Source organism: Leopardus geoffroyi, chromosome A1 (genome assembly GCF_018350155.1).
Source record: "Leopardus geoffroyi isolate Oge1 chromosome A1, O.geoffroyi_Oge1_pat1.0, whole genome shotgun sequence".
Lineage (NCBI taxonomy): Eukaryota > Metazoa > Chordata > Mammalia > Carnivora > Felidae > Leopardus > Leopardus geoffroyi.
In genome coordinates this window covers 114,132,919-114,156,076 of record NC_059326.1, presented here as the reverse complement: position 1 = coordinate 114,156,076, position 23,158 = coordinate 114,132,919, and the positions used below count along the sequence as shown (strand labels likewise).

At 35.5% G+C, this 23,158-nt stretch overlaps 2 protein-coding genes across 7 annotated transcripts in view; one reads left to right on the top strand and one right to left on the bottom strand.

Moving 5' to 3' along the window:
- Positions 1-1,073: 1,073 nt before the first annotated feature.
- On the bottom strand, positions 1,074-19,046 carry MYOT (myotilin). 2 transcript variants are annotated; one of them, XM_045490086.1, is made up of 10 exons: positions 18,916-19,046; positions 15,554-16,117; positions 10,757-10,934; positions 9,763-9,867; positions 6,625-6,671; positions 5,726-5,858; positions 4,502-4,709; positions 2,493-2,658; positions 1,926-2,059; positions 1,074-1,701 (listed from the first exon to the last, which is right to left on the bottom strand). In XM_045490086.1, the coding sequence occupies exons 2-10, from the start codon at positions 15,907-15,909 to the stop codon at positions 1,529-1,531; spliced, it is 1,500 nt and encodes a 499-aa protein (XP_045346042.1). In that variant the 5' UTR covers positions 15,910-16,117; positions 18,916-19,046; the 3' UTR covers positions 1,074-1,528. The 2 variants fall into 2 exon arrangements, with proteins under 2 accessions (XP_045346042.1, XP_045346050.1); XM_045490094.1 differs by lacking the exon at positions 15,554-16,117 and having other exon boundaries at positions 18,916-19,014.
- The window catches only part of KLHL3 (kelch like family member 3), a 286,180-nt gene continuing 267,678 nt past the window's right edge, over positions 4,657-23,158 (top strand). For all 5 annotated transcript variants that reach the window (XM_045490046.1, XM_045490032.1, XM_045490038.1 and 2 more), the window contains exon 1: positions 4,657-4,764. The gene's annotated coding sequence lies outside the window, so the exon portion shown is untranslated. The remainder of the gene's footprint in view (positions 4,765-23,158) is intronic.

Below are 23,158 nucleotides of genomic sequence, written 5' to 3'. Positions count from 1 at the left end.
CCGAGAGCTGCAGCTAGAAGTAGCTCCCACCCTTCTTCCCACCCAATATGGCTAAAGAAAATGATGAAATAGATTTAAACAAAATCCAGCTCTGAAGTGATGAGGGAGAGTAGGCCTAACAGGAGTCCTCGGGAGCCCAGACTCACATCTGGCACTGAAGCTTTGCAAAGATGGGAAGGTTTGTAAACCAGCTATAGAAAAGACCAAAGAAATTTGGCTGTAAATTAAGGCATCCGAAAACCCGCCAGGATATGAGACAAGCGGGAGTCTCATGTTGGAAAAAAGGAAAATAAATTCAGTAGAAAGGCCCTAGGGCAGCCAGCAAAGAAAACCATCAAGCTGTTTTTGGAAATAAAAAATAAAGCTTCTTTTGTTATTTCTCTGAAAGAGATGTAGAGTGATGTTGATAAACGCTATTTTATGTGCAGATGAAAAGCAAAACGAGGCCACACAGCAACAAGGGTCAAAGACTACCAATAATAAACAGGAGAGGCCTAGCAAAAGGCCATGGCCAGTGGATAGGAGGCCTGAGAAGAAAGGGCTAGTGTCCTAGCTTAAGGACAGTATAATAAAAGGATTTTCCCATTCCTGTACTTAGACTCTGAGATGCTCACAAAATTATGTTTTCTAATGTAATAGCTTATCTGAAGTTTAAATGTAGGAGGATCCCTCCCCCCCCCCTCAAATATAGGTATTGAAATTTACATGAAGTAAAAGAATTAAGCAGTTGACTCTGCAGACTATTCTTGTTCCATTGAACTCGGTAGACTCAGAGGTCTTGAAGATTTAACGGATTGATTTGGTTAAAGCAAAATAACAATTTCAGGAGGGAGTCTGTCAGGATTTAAGTTACTGTGGTTGTTTCCTTATGAAATGGCAAACCATGGAATGCCTAGCTGAATTTCAGGAGGAATTGACTGAGCCGTAAATGAGCTTCATTAAGATACAGTTATAGAACATACTATTGTTGCTTTTCTGGAAATTGTTATTCTTAGGTTTTACTTGATGTTGTATAATATATAAACACCAAAAGTTACAAAGATCTAGACTTTTGTGAAGAGAAGACAAGTCTATTTTGAATATTTGAAATTTTATTCTCTTTTGACATTAAGCTTTGGAACACTCAGATAATCTATACCATGTTAGTATTCCTCTAAGAGAAAACGGGTAAAACAGTATTTAGAAAGCAGAACCAGTAAACCTTATTACAAGCATTAGATGTGCTTAAAAAGTTGATATTAATTCATAATCTGTAATTGTTAAATGTATATGACTTAAATGTTAAAATCTCACATTTTATGATAGTCTTCTACAATTACAAACCCATAGGCCCAGATTTTCCTTAGGCTTTGCAAACCAGAGAAGATAGAATGTGTAAGAGTCAAAGGATAAATATTATAAATATATATTAGTTATATTACCTAATTAAAGTCATAATCTGTTAATACAGCTATGGATTTATTTTAAATTTTAATTGAATATATTACTAATAGTGTAGTTGTTGTATTTCCAAATGTTGGTAACCTCATTAAAGTTCTTCACTTTCATAGAGTCCAGATTGAGCTGCCAGACGCTGAAATTCTCCTTCAGGGTTAAAAGCTTGTTTCACATCCAAACCTTTACCGTTAAGTGCTAAATATTTGCTGAAAGTTGGTCGAACACGTAACTGCTTAGGAGCCGGAAGAGTTTGCCTTTGATGGACTGAAATAGATCAAAATAGAAGTTGATTCAGAAAACATGTTCTAAACAAATGGGTTGCTCTAGGTATTCAATATCAGACAGGACAAGAAAAAAAAATCAGAACTGTTGGGGGAAAATCTCTCGTATTTTATACTAGACATTTTTATATTATGCTGAGATTGTGTTTCTTACTAAATCTTTCTGATTAAGTCCTTTATAACACTTGGGTTGATAGGGTGACATACCTGTAACATCTAATCTTGTGTTACATGTGGTCACTCCAGCTTCATTAACTGCAGACACAGTATACCACCCAGCATCTTTCTTGTTTACGTCTTTTATCAGTAAAGTGACTCTACCAGAGGTATCATGATATAAACTGGAAAGAAACAATAATAAAAAATTAAAGTATAAGAATTGATTTTCCTGTGAAAGTTTATTTATGATGTCTGTGACCTAGAGTGCCAGACTGTAAGAAAATGAAGTATTTGGAAATTCTGAGCTGTACCTAGTCGGTGCCATGTAGCATTGGTTTTATTGAATTTAACCTCCCCCCCACTTAATTTTGTTTGTGTCATCGTTTCCTTGAGCCATCTTTCTTTATTGTTAGTAAAAAGGTAAGTCCTGGCCTACTTTATGCCTTATGTTTTTGATTAGTGGAATCTGGTGTAATGAGGTTTATTACATTTCTCTGCATGTTTTAAAAACCAGACAAAGTGAGATTACAAATGCATGCCATTTATAATGCATTTCAAGTACAACTGGATTCATCCCAATAAACTAGAGTTATGTCTAAAAATAACTTATCCTACCTTATTCGATCAGTGTTGAATTGTACCATTTCATTATTTCTTTTCCAGAAAATCTTTGGTGGAGGTACAGCTGAGATTTGGCATTCTAGCTTCACTGAGTCTCCCTCAAAAACTTTTTTGCTTTGTGGTTTGTAGATAAACATTGGTGCTCTTCTGTGTTCTTTTGCTACATATTAATAAAAAATTCAGGTATTTGAAATATTATAAAAAGAAAATAAGCCAAGCCAAGGTATTATGAAATTTGTATGTTGATACAAAAGTTTTAAAAAACACAAGATTGAAAGCTTATGTTTTAGCATTATTTTAAACAACATAGAGTACTATTTTGCATTATTATACCATTTAGATTTCTAAATTAGTAATGTTGCATTGAATTTACAATCATGTTTCATCAGAGAATTTAAGTTATATTCTCATTTATGTCTCTTCTATAAGGAGGCAGCATGAATGGTGGCAAGACTAGACAGCCTACGTTCAAATTCTCTATTTGCCCCACCAGCCATGCCAAATGGGAAAGATTTGTTTAGTTTCTCTGAGGCTCAGTTTTATCTATTGTAAAATAATTACAGGTATAGTGACTGCTCTGCCTACCACACAAAATTACTGTGAGGATCAGCTGAGATAATGAATGAAGCAGCATTTTGTAAACTGTAAAATAGTATATAAGTGTCAGTAATTATTACATCATTTCTTTAATTACCTGAAGGAAAAGAGGAAATGGTATCAGAATACTGTAACCCTAGCTTTTTTGAAGGAGAAATGAAATTGGACAGATGCCTGCCAAGGCCTCTTTCAACTGTAGCATTAATAATATTTCTGGAGCTATTCGCACAAAAAGGATTTGCTCAAAGCTTAATCACTTGAATTGGATTTTTTTTTGATTCCCTGATTATTCGGAAACCCTTTTTCACTGATTTGAATAGAACACAAAATCAAGGATTTGTTCATCCTTTAACTTGATCAAGATTTTATGTAATCAGCAGTAAATTATGTCAAAGTATCTTTTCTGCAGTATGCCATGGCTTAAACCATTACAAATGTAATATATATTTAAACCACTTAAATTGTAATATTTTTAAGTAGTATATAAGTTTTATAAGAAACTGCCTTACTGAAGACAAATTTGAGACAGTTTAGCCATACCTGTTTTCGAAAGCAAGTAGGTGTGTTTTTGTTATAAATAGAGACTAGTTTTCTATTAAACAACATCATCTGAGGCTAAAAGTTAACATTTATATCTCAGTTTTAAGTAATGTGTGATCATGGCAATGCTGGAAAAATAACAATCAGATTAATTTAGACGATAGATCAGAGAAGTGATTAGACTGAAGTTTTTCACTATAATATCCTTTAGTTACATCTAGAAATGGTTACATCTAGAAATGCTTATATAGTTGACTCTTGAACAGTGCAGGGCATTGGGGCACCCCTCCACCCCGCCGCCATGCAGTTGAAAGTCTGCACATAACTTTTGACTCCTGAAAAACTTAACTCCTAATAGCCTACTCTTAACTGGAAGCTTTACTGATAATATGAACAGTCGATTAACACATATTTTCTGTGTTATATGTATTATATACTGTATTCTTATGATGAAGTAAATTAGAGAAAAGAAAATGTTATTTAAAAAATCATAAGCAGGTGACAATACTGTGTTATAAAAAATCTGCATGTAAATGGACATGCACTGCTCAAACCTATGTTGAATTGAGAGTCAACTGTACTGCCTCATTTGGTTTGTCTAAAATTGCACTATTTCTTTATTTCCTTTTGTGAAAAGCTTTGGTTATAGGTCTCTTGTTGAAGTTTCCCAGAGTTTCTCTCAAAAATGCTGTCTGCCCCCTCTCCCACCCTGTGACTTTTAGATAAAAATTGGCATTCTCTTGGGTTGTGTAGACATTGACCTTAAGTATGAAGTCCTGTGGGATTTTCCTTTTTAACACTTGCTTTTTTTTTTTTTAATACTGCTGGATTTTAAGGAACTCTTGAAGATCCCTCTGATGGCTTACCCAGGACATCCAGCTGCACAGTAAAGGTGGCTTCTCCTGCTCTGTTCTTGGCAACACATGCATAGGCCCCTGCATCTGAAGCTCTGACCACTTCAAAGATGAGTGAATGAAAACCCTTTTCAGACACTATCATTTTGTGCAAGTCATCTGATTGAACTGGTCTTCCATTCAGATACCATGACACATCAGGAGCTGGCAGTCCGCTGACCTGGAAAGGAAGACACAAGAAGGAGATGACAGAATCTTAAATTATATCATCACTGGTACCTATTTGTCCATTTACAACTTTTAACAATTCTAGTATCTGGGTGGGTTTTTGATTGACAGTGCAAAGCAAGAGGTGTTTGCTTTCAACAATGTTTAACAAAACAGTAGAAATTAAACTCTCGAAATCAATGTAGTATTTTCAGACTACATCAAACCACATCTAGCTCTTTCGTATGCACCATGAGGCCCTGTAAGATGTCTCAGTTACTATATTTAGAACATTAACTTACGTTATATAGGTCTCCCCAAGAAATATGAAGTGATACGGGTTTTTTTGATAATGTGACTGCAGTTGAAGTCTCAGAGGGACATATGTGTGATGCTTGCTGATCTAATGGATGACTTTACCAAAGTAGAACGCTCTTGAGCTGTAATTCTGGTGTTTAAATTCCAGTTTAAGTGTTTTCTTATAAACCTTAACAATTAAATCCATACATGGACCTTCGTTCACAAGGAATCCAGAAAAACATTTTATAAGAAAAAGGTCTCCAAAATGAGAACAATAAAAATGTAGGTCTTTCTAAAGATCACTTCTAGCATGAAGATCTCTTCTACGCCAGGTGAGCAGGTTGGCTTGAATTTCTTAATGGAGAATACTGCTTTAGAAATCTTATTGGTTTGATAGCTTCATTTATGTATTTATTAGGGGGTAGGTACTATTGTGAGTACATTATGTCTATTTACTCAGTTAATTCTCATAACAGCCTTATGAGGTACATTTGTTACTCTGCCATACAGATGAGACAAAAGCACAGGAAGGTTCAGTGACTTAGGTTACATAGCTGGAAGGTGGCAAAGCCAGGATTCAAACCCAGGTAAGCTTGGTTCCAGAATTTTTGTTCTTATCCACTATACGTGCTGCTTGTTACAGTGTGTAACAGATTATGAAGAGGAAGAGGACACTTTTCAAAACAGTATCTTGTTGCTATTTTTCCTCCAATATTTTTACACTCTTACTTTGAAGTCCATTCTGCAGAATCTTCCTTCTTCAATTGACATGTTCTCTGGCACTTGAATGAAACGAGGTGGGTAAAATTTCTCCTGGATTGCATCCTGATCATTCACATCTCCCCTTGAGGATGATCTGCTTCTACAAAAATATTTTAATAATCACTATACAGGAAAGTTGTCATTGTTCTTCCTTTTGCACAAATATAGTTTAGCTATCATATTGGAACCCTCAGAGTCTATGCTATTTAATGTGTCAGTGTAATAACAACAGAGAGAGGCATATTTGAAGATTGTTAGAAATGGTAGCAATTTAGGAAGATCTGGTACAAAATATACATCTTTATTTCTTTTATACAATGCTACAAATTGATGAAGAAACTGATCTATTAAAATGGAGAGTACCCCATGGACAATTCTTAACATACACAATGATTTGGTAATTAGAATTGGGTTTTGTTTGTCATGAGATATTTGCTTAACGTGGACATGTGGTCCTGGCTTATTTGACCAAAACATATTAAAAACTTCTTCTGAGATAGTACTGACAATTAACAGATAAAAGAAATTTTTTTACGTTTATTTTGAGAGACAGAGACTGCGTCAGTGGGGGTGGGGCAGACATGGAGAGAGAGAATCCTAAGCAGGCTCAGTGCTGCCAATGCAGAGCCCATTGCAAGGGTCGAACTTATGAAACTGTGGGATCATGACCTTAACCGGTTGAGCCACCCAGGCACCCCTAACAGATAAAAATTTTGATCATCCTCTCGGACATTAGAAAAGTCACATTGTTTTTTATAAAAGGTATGTAGGAGGCTTGAAGTCTTTATAAATAATACAGTTTTAAGCTGAATATATTTTTGGTAGTAAAATAGATAGTTCTTTAAAAATAAAAAAAAATTTTGTACCTTACTTGTGATGTCGGAACTTGCAGTCTTGCGTGTTCTGAGTTGTGCTGTTTGAAATTAAAACAAGGTGAGAATGTTAATATGTGGTTACTAGCTTGAAATGAAGCAGAATTAAGTAGTCATAGTTGAAATGAACATTTCTTTGTTGGCTGTATTTGTGCCTTCATGGTTAATTCCATATACAGTTGATCCTTGAAATACACAGGTTTGAACTGCACAGGTTCACTTATATGTGGGTTTAAAAAAAATTTTTTTTAAGTTTATTCATTTTTGAGAGAGAGAGACAGAGCATGAGCAGGGGAGGGGCAGAGAGAAAGAGGGAGACACAGAATCCAAAGCAGGCTTCAGGCTCCAAGCTGTCAGCACAGAGCCCGAAGCAGGGCTAGAACTCCCGAACCATGAGATCATGACCCCAGCCGAAGTCAGATGCTTAATTGACTGAGCCACCCAGGAGCCCCTGTATATGGGTTTTTTTTTTAAGATAAAACATACTACAGTACTTTAAATGTATTTTCTCAGCATTTTTTTTCTAGCTTATTGTAAGAGTGTAGTATATAATACATATAGTGTACAAAATCTATGTTAATCTACTTATCAGTAAGGCTTCTGGTCAAAAGTAAGTTTTTAGTAGTTAAATTGTTGGAGAGTTAGAAGGTACAAGTGGATTTGAATTGTGTGTGTGGGGGGTCGGCACCCCTAACTCCTGCATTGTTCAAGGGTTAGCTGTATTAAGTACTTACCGTATAGTGCACTAACTTTCTAATACTCTAGCAAGTAATCCCCTGAATTAATAGGACTATTTAACAGGTATGGTACATGAACATTAGCTAGACGTTGAATTCATGGTAGTTCATTTTTCATATGACTACTTTACAACAAAGGGAGATGTGTTCCCCTGGTGTATTTGAAATGGGAACACATGGTACAGATTGTCCTTTAGTAAAACAGGAATAGATGTGAAGTCACTTGTGTTGGCAGTAGATACAAGGTATTATGCCCACTGCTCAAAAGTGCACCAACAGCAGTAAACACATATTAGACTGGAAAATGCTTCTCTTTTTAGCCATGGCACAAAATCATGATGGACACCATGGAAGCTATGTGTAGAGCTCTGAGAAGGTTTGAAAAACAACATTAATTCCTGGTTAATAAAAGTTTATGTAATTTAAGCAAACATCTTTTAGGATTTATATCTGAGTACCAGAAAATTATTTCCATTTGAGAATAAAACCAGAGATTGATGGAAATCCTAATTAATTGATCAAATACTTAAAGCTTATTTTGTGTATTTCACTGTGCTTGGCACAGCAGGGGAGACAAGTGAAAAATCTCTCCCTATCCAAATATCTGAAAAACACCTATAATCTGAGTATACATTACTTATTTTGTGATGAATATGTTTAATGTATTTGGTCATTTTAAAATAAAATTCTTACAACTCTAACTTTTTTTGGCTAGTCTTAAAGTTCTCTACACAGAATGTCAAAAGAACAATTCACTTATCAGATCAACTAGTTTTTTTGGTAAAAAGTGAAAATAATTTAATTAAACCCAAAATATCCAAATTAAATTGTTTGCTTTTTCATATAGTAATGATTTGAATATGTATATATTCATATTAAGAGGTGTAATATTTCAGTTTTATATAATTTGATAACATTTTTTATTGGAATGTTTGAAGTATACACAAAAATCTAAGATTTATCTTTTCAGATTTCATAATATGTTTTGCTGCTATCTCTTTTCTTGGTACTGTTACCTTCATTTTAATGTTTTTAAAGAGTGAATGAGAAAAATAAAACATTCTTGCCCTTGAAATCATACACTGAATTTATAAGGTAAGCCATCAATATAACATTGTTTTGAGTAATTTCTACTAATAGAGGTAGGTTTGCATCCTATTCTTGCTGTAATCTGTACCAGTCCAGAGTAGGTGCTCCATGTAAATTAATTGAATGAACGAATGTATGAAGTGTTCATTAGCCAAAAAGAGGTTTAAGTTCTATTTTCAGTTTCTAGTTACTTGCACTGTTAGATCCTGCTCCATCCTTTTTAGTAGGTCTTGTTGCATTTAACAGAAACAAAAATCCTATTTTCAGTTTCCTGTACTTAGGATAGTGGAGTCTTGGGTACCCTCTTTCATCCCTTTGGTATCTAGTTTCTTGTGAACTTTTTGGGAAGAGATGAGAGGTAACTACAGAAGGAAGACAGGAGTAACCGTTCTGTCTCTCCAACTGAATATTTCTCTTTAGGGTTACATTTATGTGTTAGAATGAAGTTGATAAGCATATAGGATATTCACTTTATGCCCTCTGTAAAGTTTATACGTTCGTGGAAAGGATCCTTTTGTTAATATCTGAGCCATTACTCCAGGCTTTTTGTTGTTGTTGTTTGTTTTGTTTTTAATAAGCATTTTTGAATACAGAAACAAAGGGAATTGGATATTTCATTAGTTCCACAATTGTATTTTAAAACATTGAAATGAGGGGCGCCTGGGTGGCGCAGTCGGTTAAGCGTCCGACTTCAGCCAGGTCACGATCTCGCCGTCCGTGAGTTCGAGCCCCGCGTCAGGCTCTGGGCTGATGGCTCAGAGCCTGGAGCCTGTTTCCGATTCTGTGTCTCCCTCTCTCTCTCTCTGCCCCTCCCCCGTTCATGCTCTGTCTCTCTCTGTCCCAAAAATAAATAAACGTTGAAAAAAAAAAAAATTAAAAAAAAAAAACAAAACATTGAAATGATTAGGAGCTTATTATGAGAAAAGGTTATAATTACTTTGGTTTAGAGTTTTAACTTCTGTTAAAGATTTATAATTCATAAATTATCCATGTGGACATTGGAAAAAGAATTCTAGGTGTAATGGACCCCTAAATGTCCACATGCAGAGTGACAGTGTTAGCCTTCTGGTGTTTTGACTTTGTGACATTTCATATGCAGATATTAGAACACCAGAAAGTGGAGTAAAAATTTAAATTTCTCTCTATACATTTTGGCCCATCTTGGCCTCTCCTTTTTATATCTAATGGAGCATGGAAGTGATTGACTTTTGCTTCAAATGATACTTATTAGCATTTGGAAAAACAAACATTTAAAAATCACTCAAAAGAAAAATACTCCAGTTAGGCAAAGATTATTTTAATTTACCTGTGGTGAATCTTGTGCCTCACTGTCATTTTGAGCTTGAAACACAGCAGCTGCATTCTGTGGTCCTAGCAATCTGCGAGCCATCTTCTCCTCATATGTTAGCCGCTTTGAAGAAATCAATCATTAAGGAGAAAGTAACGAGATTTAATAAAAGTTGTTTGTGCACCTTTACCTTAAAACCACCAAGAATGCTACCAAAGAAGTATAGTTCTGTCTATTGAATTAGAGATAAATACTATGTTTTAAAACTTTTTTTCATTCAAAACATTTCCCTTCTGTTCTAGTGTCACTTTCACATCTGTAATATTCACTTCTGTTTTCCTCTTGCTCCTAGGAAAGGCAGGCATAATCCCCCTTAAGTAAGGCTCTTCCAAGTGAAGGGAAATTCTTCATGTTTTTTGTTTTGCATGTTCCCATTGACTCCATCTTTGAATATAGCACTGTATATCCTCACATTGAGAAATAACTTTTATTAAATGAACACTGAATATTTTGTTTAATTTCTGGCTTGAAAGCAGTCCATCTGATATGTTGTATGTGTTTGGATTGAAGACATACAGTACTGTTTCAAAGATAAGTGACTAATACAGTGGGTACAGTAAGAGTTCTCTCATAAATATCATGGCTATTTGTCCAGTCATATACACCAAGGTACATGAAGAAATCAAGGTGACTGACAATATCTCCTATTGTTTATTTGGTCATCAGACATATTTTATGTGAGAGTAATGCTTAAAGTGGAAAATCTTCAAAATTTTTTTTGCTTCATTCTTTTGTTTTTATATTGTTTTACATTCTTCTTTTGCATCCTTCTTTTACTACTGAAAACCAAGAGGTGATTTCATGCAGAATGTTTGGTATTGTATCCAAATATTCTCTCTTTTTAGATAATCCTATCCCTTGTGGATTATATGGACAAAGATTTGTGAGACAGAAAGGCAGAAATATTTTATAGTTTAATTGGCTTTTTATAGGAAATAGACATTTTGCTTACTTGATTTCCATTATGAAGAAGGCTGTCCTTGCATTTTAGCTTTCTCTCCAAATCTTGAATCAGAGCTTCTTTTGATCCTTGTATTTCATGGTCAGGAGTCCTTGGTGTGGGTTTATTAGCATTTGCATTTTGGGATGGTGTAGCACTTAGAGGTTGGCCAACTGAGGGTTGTTGATAGCTTTAAAAAGAGAAAAGTTTTTATTGAAGTTTTTATTTATTTAGGTAACCTCTATACCCAATGTGGGGCTCGAACTTAGGATCAAGAATTTATATACACAATGGAATACTACTTGGCAATGAGAAAGAATAAAATATGACCTTTTGTAGCAATGTGGATGGAACTGGAGAGTGTTATGCTAAGTGAACTAAGTCATACAGAGAAAGACAGATACCATATGTTTTCACTCTTATGTGGATCCTGAAAAACTTAATAGAAGACCATGGGGGAGGGGAAGGGGAAAAAAAAAAGTTAGAGGGAGAGGGAGGCAAACCATAAGAGACTCTTAAAAACTGAGAATAAGCTGAGGGTTGATGGTGGGGGGGTGGAAGGGAGGGGAAAGTGTGTGATGGGCCTTGAGGAGGGCACCTATTGGTATGAGCATTGGGTGTTGTACGGAAACCAATTTGACAATAAATTTCATATTAAAAAAAAAAAGAGTCATATATTCTTCTGACTCCTGACTGAGCCAGCCAGGCACCCCAGAAAAAAAGATTTTTAAAACAGATCTTCAAAGTACAATGTGGTACTAAAATAGACTTGACCTCATTTTGTTAGTCACTTTTAGATAGTTGAATCTACCACCACTTAGTACTGGTAGTATTAGAGTTATTAAAAATACCAATTTCCTAATAATAGTCAAGAAGGATTTAATAAGAATGGTTACCAGCTTTTTTTTTTTTCTTAAGTCTTGCCAAATTAAAATTTAGTGACAGGAGGAACAAATTAGATTAGGTGTAAGAGGGATGTTCTTCCTTAAAGATCTGCCATAAAGAATTGAGAGTAAGTCTAGTTACTGGCAGCTCGTGAGCCCTTCCAGTCTTGTAATTGAATTTGGTAAATTTGATTTGTGGGTAGATACTGTTCTCAGTTCCCTGTGATCTCATGTTGATAGTTTGAAATTGATGGTGTTGGGAGTATCTACACCAGGGAAGTAGGTAAATACCACAAATCATGGCTCCTTTCTCCAGAGCTGTTAAACATTCTCTAGTATAATCACTGGCACTTAGCAAATATTCTTTTGCTTTGAATGGAGTATACAGTTGTCATAGTCTCTGGCTTTCCTATTAATTTCCAGTTCCTTTTAATTTCCTATTTTACAAAACTCAAGTGTGGTACTATATAACAAATAGCTTTTACAGTAGCCGTGGCTTCTTCAACATTGCTAAAGTGATTTTTAGAGAAAGAAAGAAACGGTTAGGGGAGGAAGGAGAAAAATGTAACCTGAATGAGAAGAGGGGTTTGGGGAAAAAGAAAGCAAATTTGAGTAGCAGTTGAAGAGTTTGGTTTACATCTGTATTTGAAGTTCTAATCTAAATTATCTGGAAAGATGTTCTTCCTTCTCTCTGAGTTCTCCTGTTGATTCTGATAGAGTATAGGAGTAGTACTTAGGAACTCCTGTATTAAATTTGTAAGGTGGCTTGCACTTTCACAGTTGTTTGTTCAGATTTCACCTAGTTTATTCATTTTGTGCCCTGCAAGTGTGCGTTTATATCTGTTTAATGTGGGAAAACTGGCCACTGTTTTCAGTGAGTATTTTAGTATTATCATCATAAACGTTCTCCAGTTATCAAGATGAGGCACCCTGGGTCTGTTCTCTGACCCGTTCCTGTTCAGATGTCCTCAGTGATCATTAACAAGAGCTTATAAGCTAAGTGGAAATGTATCTCTTCCAAGAGGAGCCAGAGTTTTAATTCTTGCAGGCTTTGGGGACTTGGTTAGTAATCTCTAGATTATAAACATACTCAAGTAAAAAAAGATGACTTATTACTCACCATTGTAATGTTTATTTTCACTAACACAGAGGCTGAGTATAGGGGATTCACTTGAATGAGTGAATGTTTTTAATTTGATTCTGGATGCTCTGTATTGAAAGTTGATGGTGCGCATTTCTCCTCCTTACATTACAGATATTCGGGGTTGTTTATATTAATCCTAAACTAAAAGTCTGACTTGTTCAGTTAAGTAAATAGCCAAATGAAATGTTTAAATAAATAGTTGTGTTTGTGTTTTCAAATTTTATTTTATTTTATTTTATTTTTTTTAAGTAGGCTTCATGTCCAGCATGGAGCCCAGCACTGGGCTTGAACTCAACAACCCTGAGATCAAGACCTGAGCTGAGACCCAGAGTTGGATGCTTAACTGACAGAGCCACCCAGGCACCCTGTTTTTTTTTTTTCCCTTAAGATTGAATTTTCATGTCAAAGTGGTAAAATTCCTTTGTCTTAAAAATCTCCTATTTTTCTAACTATATGGAGCTATAATAGCCTAGTTTTTTAATGTTAGTCTACCATCTTTATAAAAGTCACATGCTTGTTAAAGTGAATTAGAATTAAATAAGTTTGTTTTTTGACTGTTATAATATTATGCAGTATATCTGAGAAATCCTGAAGGATTATCAAAATTGAGCCTGAGAATCACTGATGTGTATTTGACCCAGTCACTTTATTCAGTGAATACCCTTATCAGTTTACATAGCCTAAATGTAAGACGAGATATCTGCTCATATTTATAAAATCATATTCTTGCATTCTGCTTTATAGGTCTTTTTTTTTTTCTGTCATTACACTTGATCTTAGCCAAAAGGCCAAGAAGCGAATTTTTTTTTCTCTATCATTTATCACCGAAATCCTTAATTTTGTTATACGTCATAAAACTGAATCACCAGGCAGGTAAGGCACACTTGCTGAATGTCACACAGCAAGCTTTTTGAATGGACTAATTAGAATTGGAGTTCTCCTCAAAGTCCAGTCTGTGGTTTGATTGACTGAATAAAATGTTTGCTTAAGGGTTTCCTACTGATGAAAAGCTAAATAAAGCTTTCAAAGCAATCTAGGTCAGAATCCAAGGGATTATTTTCGAAGGCAGGGCAAACTTAAGCCCACCATAACAATGAGGGAGTTGTGCACAAATGTTCAAAGGGCCAGAGCTTTCCACCCCGTGCAGCTGGACACTGAATGGGTATCAAGTGGCTGTGGGAAGATTAAAAGAGTTATCTATGGTTGCTGCAAATGGAACAGCTAAAGCTGTATCTTTGATCTCTGGTTTGGGGACCTCCTATGCTTTATTTCTTATCCTCCATTTTTGCCTTTCTCTCTTAGTTCTGTGTACAGAGCTAGGAACATGGTTGAGGTTCACTAATACTTATTTGATGGCTCTCTTTTCTTAGCAGATATTTGGAATAGGATTGAAAGACTTTACTAAGAAAAATAGTAGAGTCAGAAAACGTTATTTTAGATTTAAAAATGCTCACGTAGGAAATTTGAAAAATAATGGAAAGCTAGATGGAAAATGATCATTTGGCTAGATTGTAACCAAGAAAAATCTACATTGTGTGTTAATGAGTGTAATGGGAATTTTGGAGGGAAGAGAAAGAGAGGGCTTAAAGTCTTCTTTAAAAAAATATTAGGTCAAACCTATGAGAATGCCATTTTTGTAGGTGAAAAATAGTTGACTATCAGCCATTTCAAATGGTTCGTCTTAGTATCTGTAGGATTCTAACAAATGTTCTTGATTTTCCTCATTTTTGTTTTTTAAAATGTTGAAAATAATTCTTTGCAGGTTGAATTGCTGTAGTCCATTCAACTTAATTTCCAGAGTTAGCTTCTGGGGAATAGTGAGAGAAATTATCAAGAATCTAAGCAAATCTTTTGATAAGCCTGCAACAAAACATATTCCATCAGGCAGTTTTTCAGTTGCCTCAGATTTAATTATCTGATGTTTTAGCCAGGCAAGGGACAGGAAAACTGATAGCTCTCGGTTTGCATAAGCACAAAGTATTCAGTTCATGTTTTAAAAAAAGCACAACCACTGTGTCCTTATTCATATCAGGTTCTCCTAGGATAGTTTTAGGCTTTGGAAGTAGTACATGCTTGCATAAGGCTGCAGGTATTCTTCTCTTTATTTAGACAGGACAATCAGCTCAACTCATTTGAACAAAGTGTTTTTTTTAATTACCAAAGGAAACGCTAAGGTCATTTATCTATTCAAGCCTTTCTTCTGATCATAGCAAGGAAAATTCATATACTTCACTATTTGAGTACCAGATTTTCATTAATTTTTTTTTCTTTTTTTTTTTTTAGCCAAGTGGATGCTCAGGATCAGAAGGGAAAATGGATAGGAAGAAAAGACTAAGACTGAGAAGAAATTTAATAGTCTCTGCTTATGTGAGAGGAAATCCTATCTGAGGAAGAGCAGACAGGTGTTCTTCATCTCAGCTGGGCCCAGAACGCGAGCAATTAAATTTATAGGATGATGATCTTAACTTAGAACTGGGAGAATAGTTCACTGTTCTTGAGTATATTAGAAATCTTTTTTTGAAGATAGAAAATTATAAGTAATGTATGGGGTAATAGGTGATTTGGGTTTAGGATAGTCTGGACACTAGAGAATGGGTCAGATGACCTCTTACTGCCAGCCCCCTGGTTCAAGGTGTTTTAGGAGAATTATGAAAGAGACCTTGAGGTTTCATTGCCTTTCAAAATACTAAATAGTGAACTAGGGCATACTCCCTCACACTCCTTAGATACAAACTCAGTGTATATGCAGTATCTATTCATATATAAAAAAAATATACTTACTTGGTATCCACATTGGAAGGAATTTTACTGCTACTATAATCAGACTGTGATGGTAATATGGAGCTGAGGAAGCTGGCTGGGGACTGGTTATAGGTGGCTGTAACCCTTTGGCCTGGGTTGGAGGCAGCATGCTGCTGGGGAGAAGTAGGGAAAGCAGAGGAAGACATGGTGATGTGAGAGCTCACTGTTGAGGAGGCAGAAAATCTTTGCTCTGTGCATTGGCGGGGCTGGATGATAATGGAAGACTGTTTGGTCTGACTAGAGTAGCTGGAGGTTTCCGGTCCAGGAGGTTGCAGTCTGGAGCCACATGGGTTTTGGGTTTGAATGAAGTGTTTTGGACGTTCGTAGTTAAACATGCTTAGCTGGTATATGGAAGATGAAGGCAATTTATTACTATAATGATTTGTTCCTCGAAGGGTGGGGTCCTGAATTTGGGGTGGCAAGCCTGGAATCACAGAAGATCTCAAGGAATCTGAAGCAACCGTGGTCTGCCCCTCCTTGTTGTGATCCTGGGAATACTGTGCTCCTGTCTTTGATGGAGTGGCCTCTTGAAGAATATGGTTCCTTCAAAAGGAGAAAATGATTCAATTAAAGTATTTGCATAAAAAACAATACTGTTTAACATCTTTAGGAGCATATATGCTGTTTTGGGGGGGCTTAAATGCTTTCAAGGTCACCTCAAGGTGGACCTTTCTTGGCTTCTAGACTTCTTTTCTTTATCTCTGTCTTTGTACAAATGACTTTTCTCCTGAGAACAACAGCAACAAAAAAAGTATTCATTAATGTTGGTTTGCCTCTAGGTGATTCTTGAAGCATGCCCAGGGGCTTCAAGATACAGGAACACAAAGTTTGAGTTTGCCAAGTGACTATGAAAAGAAATTCTCTGATGCTGCTCAATGTGATAATTTTATGGCCTTACGATTAGCCTTTGCCTTGGGGGTATAGTTCATTAACCACAGAGATTAATTATATTAATAATATTAATTATATTAATAATAATTTAATTATTTAAATTATTAGCAGTTAAATACCTAACTTGTCTGCTCCTTTTCAGTCTGAATTATTCCCATTGCTCATGAAAACCAATGAGCAGCTCTTCTGATACACCACTTAATGAATGTCCTGGTGATCTGTGATGAATGATGTCTCATTAGATCAAGGGGAACAATATGCTTTTTTTATAAGGAACAGTGAATGTCCATATTTACTCCTTCACTCTTTGGCAATTTCATAAAATAGAGGGAACATGTATAATTCACTATTGTCAACTTTGAGTGTATTTTTTGTGGCTCGCTCTCAGGGTGCTGCCTCTTTTTCTCCCTTTGATTCCAAAATGACCATAGTACCAAACTAGAAGATAATTAAGGAGTATGTGTGTCTTTCTGTGTGTATATATCTTACTATTCCAGAGCCATATATAAATTTTTTTATTATTTTTAGATTATACAATCTAGTTATTGGTGTTGATACTCTTATTTAGATTTTTACTTTTTATTATTTTTACCTATTTCATATGTATTTTAGACTAATTTTGAAATTATTTTAGCTTCTCTCTTTTTCTTTTGAAATGGAAGATGCTAATGTACAGAAGGAAGTAAGGCAATATGAAACTAGTGTATACCTCATCAAAAAAGAGGGATGCCATTTCTCTTACTTAGCTCTGCATTGATTCTTCTAACTTCCTGTAATGGACCCCATTTTTCCTTAGATGAATCATTTGTCCCTAAAATCAACCATGAAGGGTCATATTTGCCTCTGATTTCTTCCATTAGTATGGCGAATCTAATAAGCAGAACTATATACAGACATTACACACAGACTAGTTCAAAATACATTTAATTTTACATAGTATAAGGCAACTCTAAGATAATGATAAATCAAACTGTAACTGATACCAAGCTGTCATCATTGAAATGAAATCTTAAAATTGTTTAATTTCCTAGCTTGAAGAATGTATCATTTTTAATGAAAAATTTCAGACCAAATAACTTCATCCCAAGGCTGTACATATAGTTTAGAATTAAATTAAAACTAGCAGTTTTAGGGGTGCCTGGGTGGCTCAGTTGGTTGTGTCCAACTCTTGATTTCAGGTCAGGTCATTATCTCATGGTTTATGGGTTTGAACCCCACTTCGGGCTCTGCACTCATAGTGCAGGGCCTGCCTGCTTGGGATTCTGTCTCTCTCCTCTCTACCCCTGTCCTGCTTGTCTGCATGCACGTGCATGTGTGCGTGCATGCTGTCAGAGTAAAAAAATTAAAAAAAACCTCAAACAAACAAACAAACCTAAAAGTTTTAGGAAAGAACAAATGCAACTCAACAGCCAAGAGAACGATTCTGTTGAGAAAGAACACTTAAAAAGTCATATATTCCTTAATTTCAAGTTTATGAACACAAACATGTTCAACCAGAGTGCATTTTAGTAATTAACTGTATTAGGCCTTTACACTGTTGGAGGAAAACATCTAAAAGAAAGCTTTAATTAGATCTTCTCAAGGACTCTATTTGAAGGCAAGTAATTTTGTAGTTATGGGCTTATTCATTCCATTGCAGAATTGAATCCAAATTTAGTTCTTAAATTCCTTTTTAAGAAGGCAAATTATTCAGATTCATTTCAAATGGCAAGGGATAAACTGTGTAACAAATAGCCAGTAGATATTTTCCAGAAAGTTCCCTGTTTTTCCTTACATATATTTTTAAAATGTCACCAATCTTGTACATTTTGGTATCAGTCTTCATAGTTAACAATTACTGTTATTTTTCAAAGCTCAGTTAAGAATATATTCTTTCAAAAGTTCCATTTTACTCATGTCTCAACAAAATTTTATAGAGATGTTGAAATAGATAACTCTGAAAAGTTTTTCTTTATGTTTGTAGTTACTGTTCAACAGTTTAATTTTATAAGAGGTTCTCTTACTTGGCAGTATCATTTTATTCCAAGTAGTGTTAAATAAATTTCAAAGATTTTATAAGTAAAATACTATGCAGCTCCTATTTAAAAAATCCTAACTTTTTTTTCTCTCTCTCTGATATAGTACAGACAGACTTGCACAAACAACTGATTGAGGATATTTTAAAGCTCTAGAACATCACCACAGTTATAATCACGCCAAGTATCCCTTTTCAAGGAAAAATGATGATCTAAAAATATTAACACACAACTATACTGCCTTGTACCCTTTCTATAATACCTTCCAGTTTCAGTGGAATGAATAGGTTACTTCCTTATTAAATATTTGTATAACATTATAATGTTACTTGCACACTTTTTATGTGAAGATCATTTTTGTACACATTCCTCTGATTTGGACAAAAAACCAAAACCAAAACCCAAAACTGTAGCAGAAATAAAGGTGGGACTTACCCGTCGTTCCAGAGGGTGCCAGCTGGGTTTAACCCACTATTGAAGGGAAGGAAGAGGCATCCCCTTCCCTCACAGACTAATCTAGTGGCTCTGTGCTTAGTATTATAGCACCACTGACTTTTATCAGCTGCCAAACAGTGACATCTGATGTGCTTGCCTGTCCATCTACCTATGCTGGCATGTCAAAGTAAGAGTCCACAATCTAAACAATATCTCAGATGTCTTCGTGATATTTAAGGAGTGGGATTACATGAGCTTCTCTTGGAGGCATCTTTATTTTAGATGTGAATTTTGACTGTGAGCTTTAGCAAGCTCATGCAGGAGGAAGAGCAATGAATTGGGAAATGGAAAAAAGTATAAAGCAAACTCAATTTCTTTATTGTGGTGGGGGCTTTGAATGTTCCCTGTTTGAGAAAGAAGGACTGAAAGGGAAACCATATCCTAAGACTGACATTCCATCCAATAAAAATTCTCCAGAAGTAAGATTAGTGATGGATGGTGTCCAAACTGATTTGTATTGGATAGTTGTTCATCTGAAGGCTTCCCCCCCTCCTTTTTTCCCCCTCTTGCCAAATAGAAGCAGGGGTGGAGCTGAGTTCAAGCAGTTTGTTTCAAGAGACAGGGTGTGGTCTGGGTAAAGGCAAGAGAGCAGGTGATGATGACGTGTTCCTGGGAAGGTGGGGAGGTGGAAAAAGATGATTTGGTTTCTTAGCAAGTTTTCTGACTCTGTACGGCATATGCCTCATTGACCTTGTTCTTTTATTCTTAAAGAGTTGGAAACACTTAAGAAATTACCAAAGAAACAGTCTGTATTTTTAGGGCTTTATGCCGTCAACTCTCATTTCTTCATCTCCCTTAAATCCTAACAGTTATGCAGTTTCCTTTGTCTTTTCACTAAGAAAACCATGTTGGTATTTAGGTTTCCATTTTTGTGCAGGGAAGTAAATAATTATAGAGGAAGAAGCCTTCAAATCAACAACAGAACTGGTAAAAAGGAGTAGGTGACATGAGGATCAGGTCCGTTGAGTGGAATTATCCCCATTTAGTTGGCTTCCATTATGGTATGTTTCTATTGCTTAAAGCATATCTATTCATTACCCTCCCTCATGGGTCCTCTAATCTTGATTTAATTACCATGTACATTAAAGTCCAACCAATAGATGTTTGAATGCATATGAGCCATGTAAAATTCTTCACAGCTGATCATGTAGGTGTATCTTCCTTTGGTGTTCAAATAAAGTTTGATAATTGCTTCCTGGGCACACAGCCATTACATAGTGGAAAAGGCATACTAAACTGGATGAGTAGGTGTTTGCCTACCAACTCTTATTTCAGGAATTTCCCAAAATATTTCTCTACATCTGCTCACTGATATTTCAGATTCCATCAATAGGGACAAAGCCTGTTAATCCCAATTAGGGAGAATTAAAATGTAAATGTCAGTGACAATAAAAGTAGCAAGAATAACCAACAAGTATGGCATTTACTATGAGTAGGTGCTGTTCTAAACAGTTTAAATGTAGTATATATGACTGTTTACTTGGTTTTCTAGATAACAGGATTTAATTAGGGCAAGGGAGAGGAGATGCTAGATTTTTTAAGGTATTAGGTATCTTAATACCTAAAAGGTTAAGTTGTATCCAACAGCCAAGTAGGTAACATGCCCAGGACAAACTATAGAGTCCCTAATATTGCCTAAGGCAGATTCTGAACCATATTGAATAGGAAGAATTTTAGTCCCATTTGCTTTTTTATCCTTTAAACTTTATCTCTTTTGTTCCTCCTAGGCCTTTGTAAGATGTTATTTCGTTATAGTGTAATAGCACCATGGTATATCTGGGCTAAGTTTTTCCCTACAGTCAGGGGCTCACAGGCTGATTTATAGAAGTTAAAGGTCTATATTTAATAATCTGTTAAGAATCTGTTTTTCTATTTTTTTTTTTTTTTAGATTTTTTTTTTTTCAACGTTTATTTATTTTTGGGACAGAGAGAGACAGCATGAACGGGGGAGGGACAGAGAGAGAGGGAGACACAGAATCGGAAACAGGCTCCAGGCTCTGAGCCATCAGCCCAGAGCCCGACGCGGGGCTCAAACTCACGGACCGCGAGATCGTGACCTGGCTGAAGTCGGACGCTTAACCGACTGCGCCACCCAGGCGCCCCTGTTTTTCTATTTTTTAATGTTTGGTTTGCTTTTTTGGAAGGGTGTTTTACTTTTCCTCACAAATAAGTTATTTGAATGGTTTAGTTGCTTATTTGAGAAAAATTGTCCTAAAACTGGAAGAATCAGTAAGATGTCAGGTGGGTGAACTATATTCCAACCAGTCCCCAAAGACAACTTTTTCCATTTCTTTCTCTAAATTATCAGCAATGACTTTGGTGGGTCATTCCAGTGCCTCACAATATGTAGGCAACTTTCCACTGTCTCACCGAACCATTAAGGGAATTCTTTCTTTCCCATCATCAGTGGAAGGGTGGCTTGGCTGTTTAGCTGTCACTCATTCATCCCTTCTTCATGTACAGCCCTTGTTTTTTTTTTTTTTTTTTTTAATGTAAAATATACTATTGTACAATGGTGCTGTGAGCTTTGTCTAAAGTCAGAGGTCAGATGTATGTGATGAAGCTAATTTATGCTATATCAACTAAGAAGGCAAATACCACATTGAGTATGAAAGGACTGAATAGTGAAGAACACTTCCTTTATTTTCAGGTTATGTGTAGTTCACTATGATTACTGAAGCTCCATCCCACTGTAGCACTTAAAATTTGAAATCTCTCCTTTTGAGTACTTGATTCTGTCTTGTATTCTTTTCAAGTGAGAAATAATAATAGACATTCCACTAGGTTTGGTGTCAAGCAGTAAAAATTATGACATTTATTTGGTTAATGTTCTACAACTTTGTAGACACATTAACCTTCTTATTATCTATTTTGAAGACCTGAGTGTGAGTGCCCACTCTACCAAATACTTGCTGTGTAACCTTAGACAAGTGGCTTAAACTCTCTGAGCTTTAATAATTAACTGAAAAGCAAGATAGTATCTGTTTTACTAACCTAATCAGAGGGTTGCTGAGAGACTCAGATGAAACAGGAAATCATAATGGACTATTACATGGTATAATAGATCTCCTCAACCAAGTTAAATGTTTACTGAGGGAGGGACTGTTGATAACATTTTTATCTTGCCTGGGACAATGTAGCTCATAGTTGACTTTTAGGAAAAACTTGTTAACTTCTATAGAACTTTTGTTGAATAATTTTTCCCACAGATGGTTTTATTAATGAAAAAGGTGGAAATAGAAAAGTACTTTGTTATAAGCTCAATGTCTTTTTAAGTCATAAAAAGACTGCTAAACACATGAACTCCTGGAGAAAAGTTTTAGATAGCTGTATTGGCTGTCTTCTGAGGGAAGTCTCACATAGAAACAAACACATAGGATGTGCTTAATAAATGTTTGTTGAATAAATTGCAGTGTTTAGTCCCACACACCCATTCTTCTTTGACCTCATGAGAAATCTTTATTTGTAAGGGTAGCTACTCTCCAGGCAACTAGAAACTCCAGAAGCTAAAGGGGTTCCAGGAGACCAACTGAAAAATCACAGTGATAAGCAATTATTGCAGATACATTGATCCTAAGAAAAAACTATGCAGTGAAGTAATAGCTACTATTTAATGAATTCTACTATGTGCCTCACGTACATTGTTGCAGGTCTGTTAATCTCCAAGTTCAGATTCTTTCCTTCCCTGGCTTCATTTTAAGAACTACTTGGGGAGTACCTATTCCAGGGTCATAAAAGTATGAGGAAGCAGCCCTCAGCAAAATCAGCCAGTCATCTACAATTGTAGTCCTTTGTAGAATGGGGTACTTCATGTATTTGACCTCTGATTCCTTTCATCTCTGACATGATAAATTTTTCCACCTAAAAACCCAAATACTACTCAAGAAATATCTTAAATACTCAAGAATATCTTAAAAGATATTCCAGTATCTTTTATTTTGTAATTAATAGATGCTATGTTTAATTATACTGGAAAATAGTCAAGAGTGTTCATTTTTTAAGTTTTATTTAAGGTGTTTAGCCTAAATTTAATCTAAAGGTAACTTTAGGTTGGTAAAATATTTAGTGGACTGTGTTAGATATTGGTAAAATAGAAAATTTTAAATGACTTTTAAATATCAATTTTTAGGGTTTTTTTTTTTTTTTTTTTTTTTTTTTTTTTTTTTTTTGTCAGTGTTTTGGT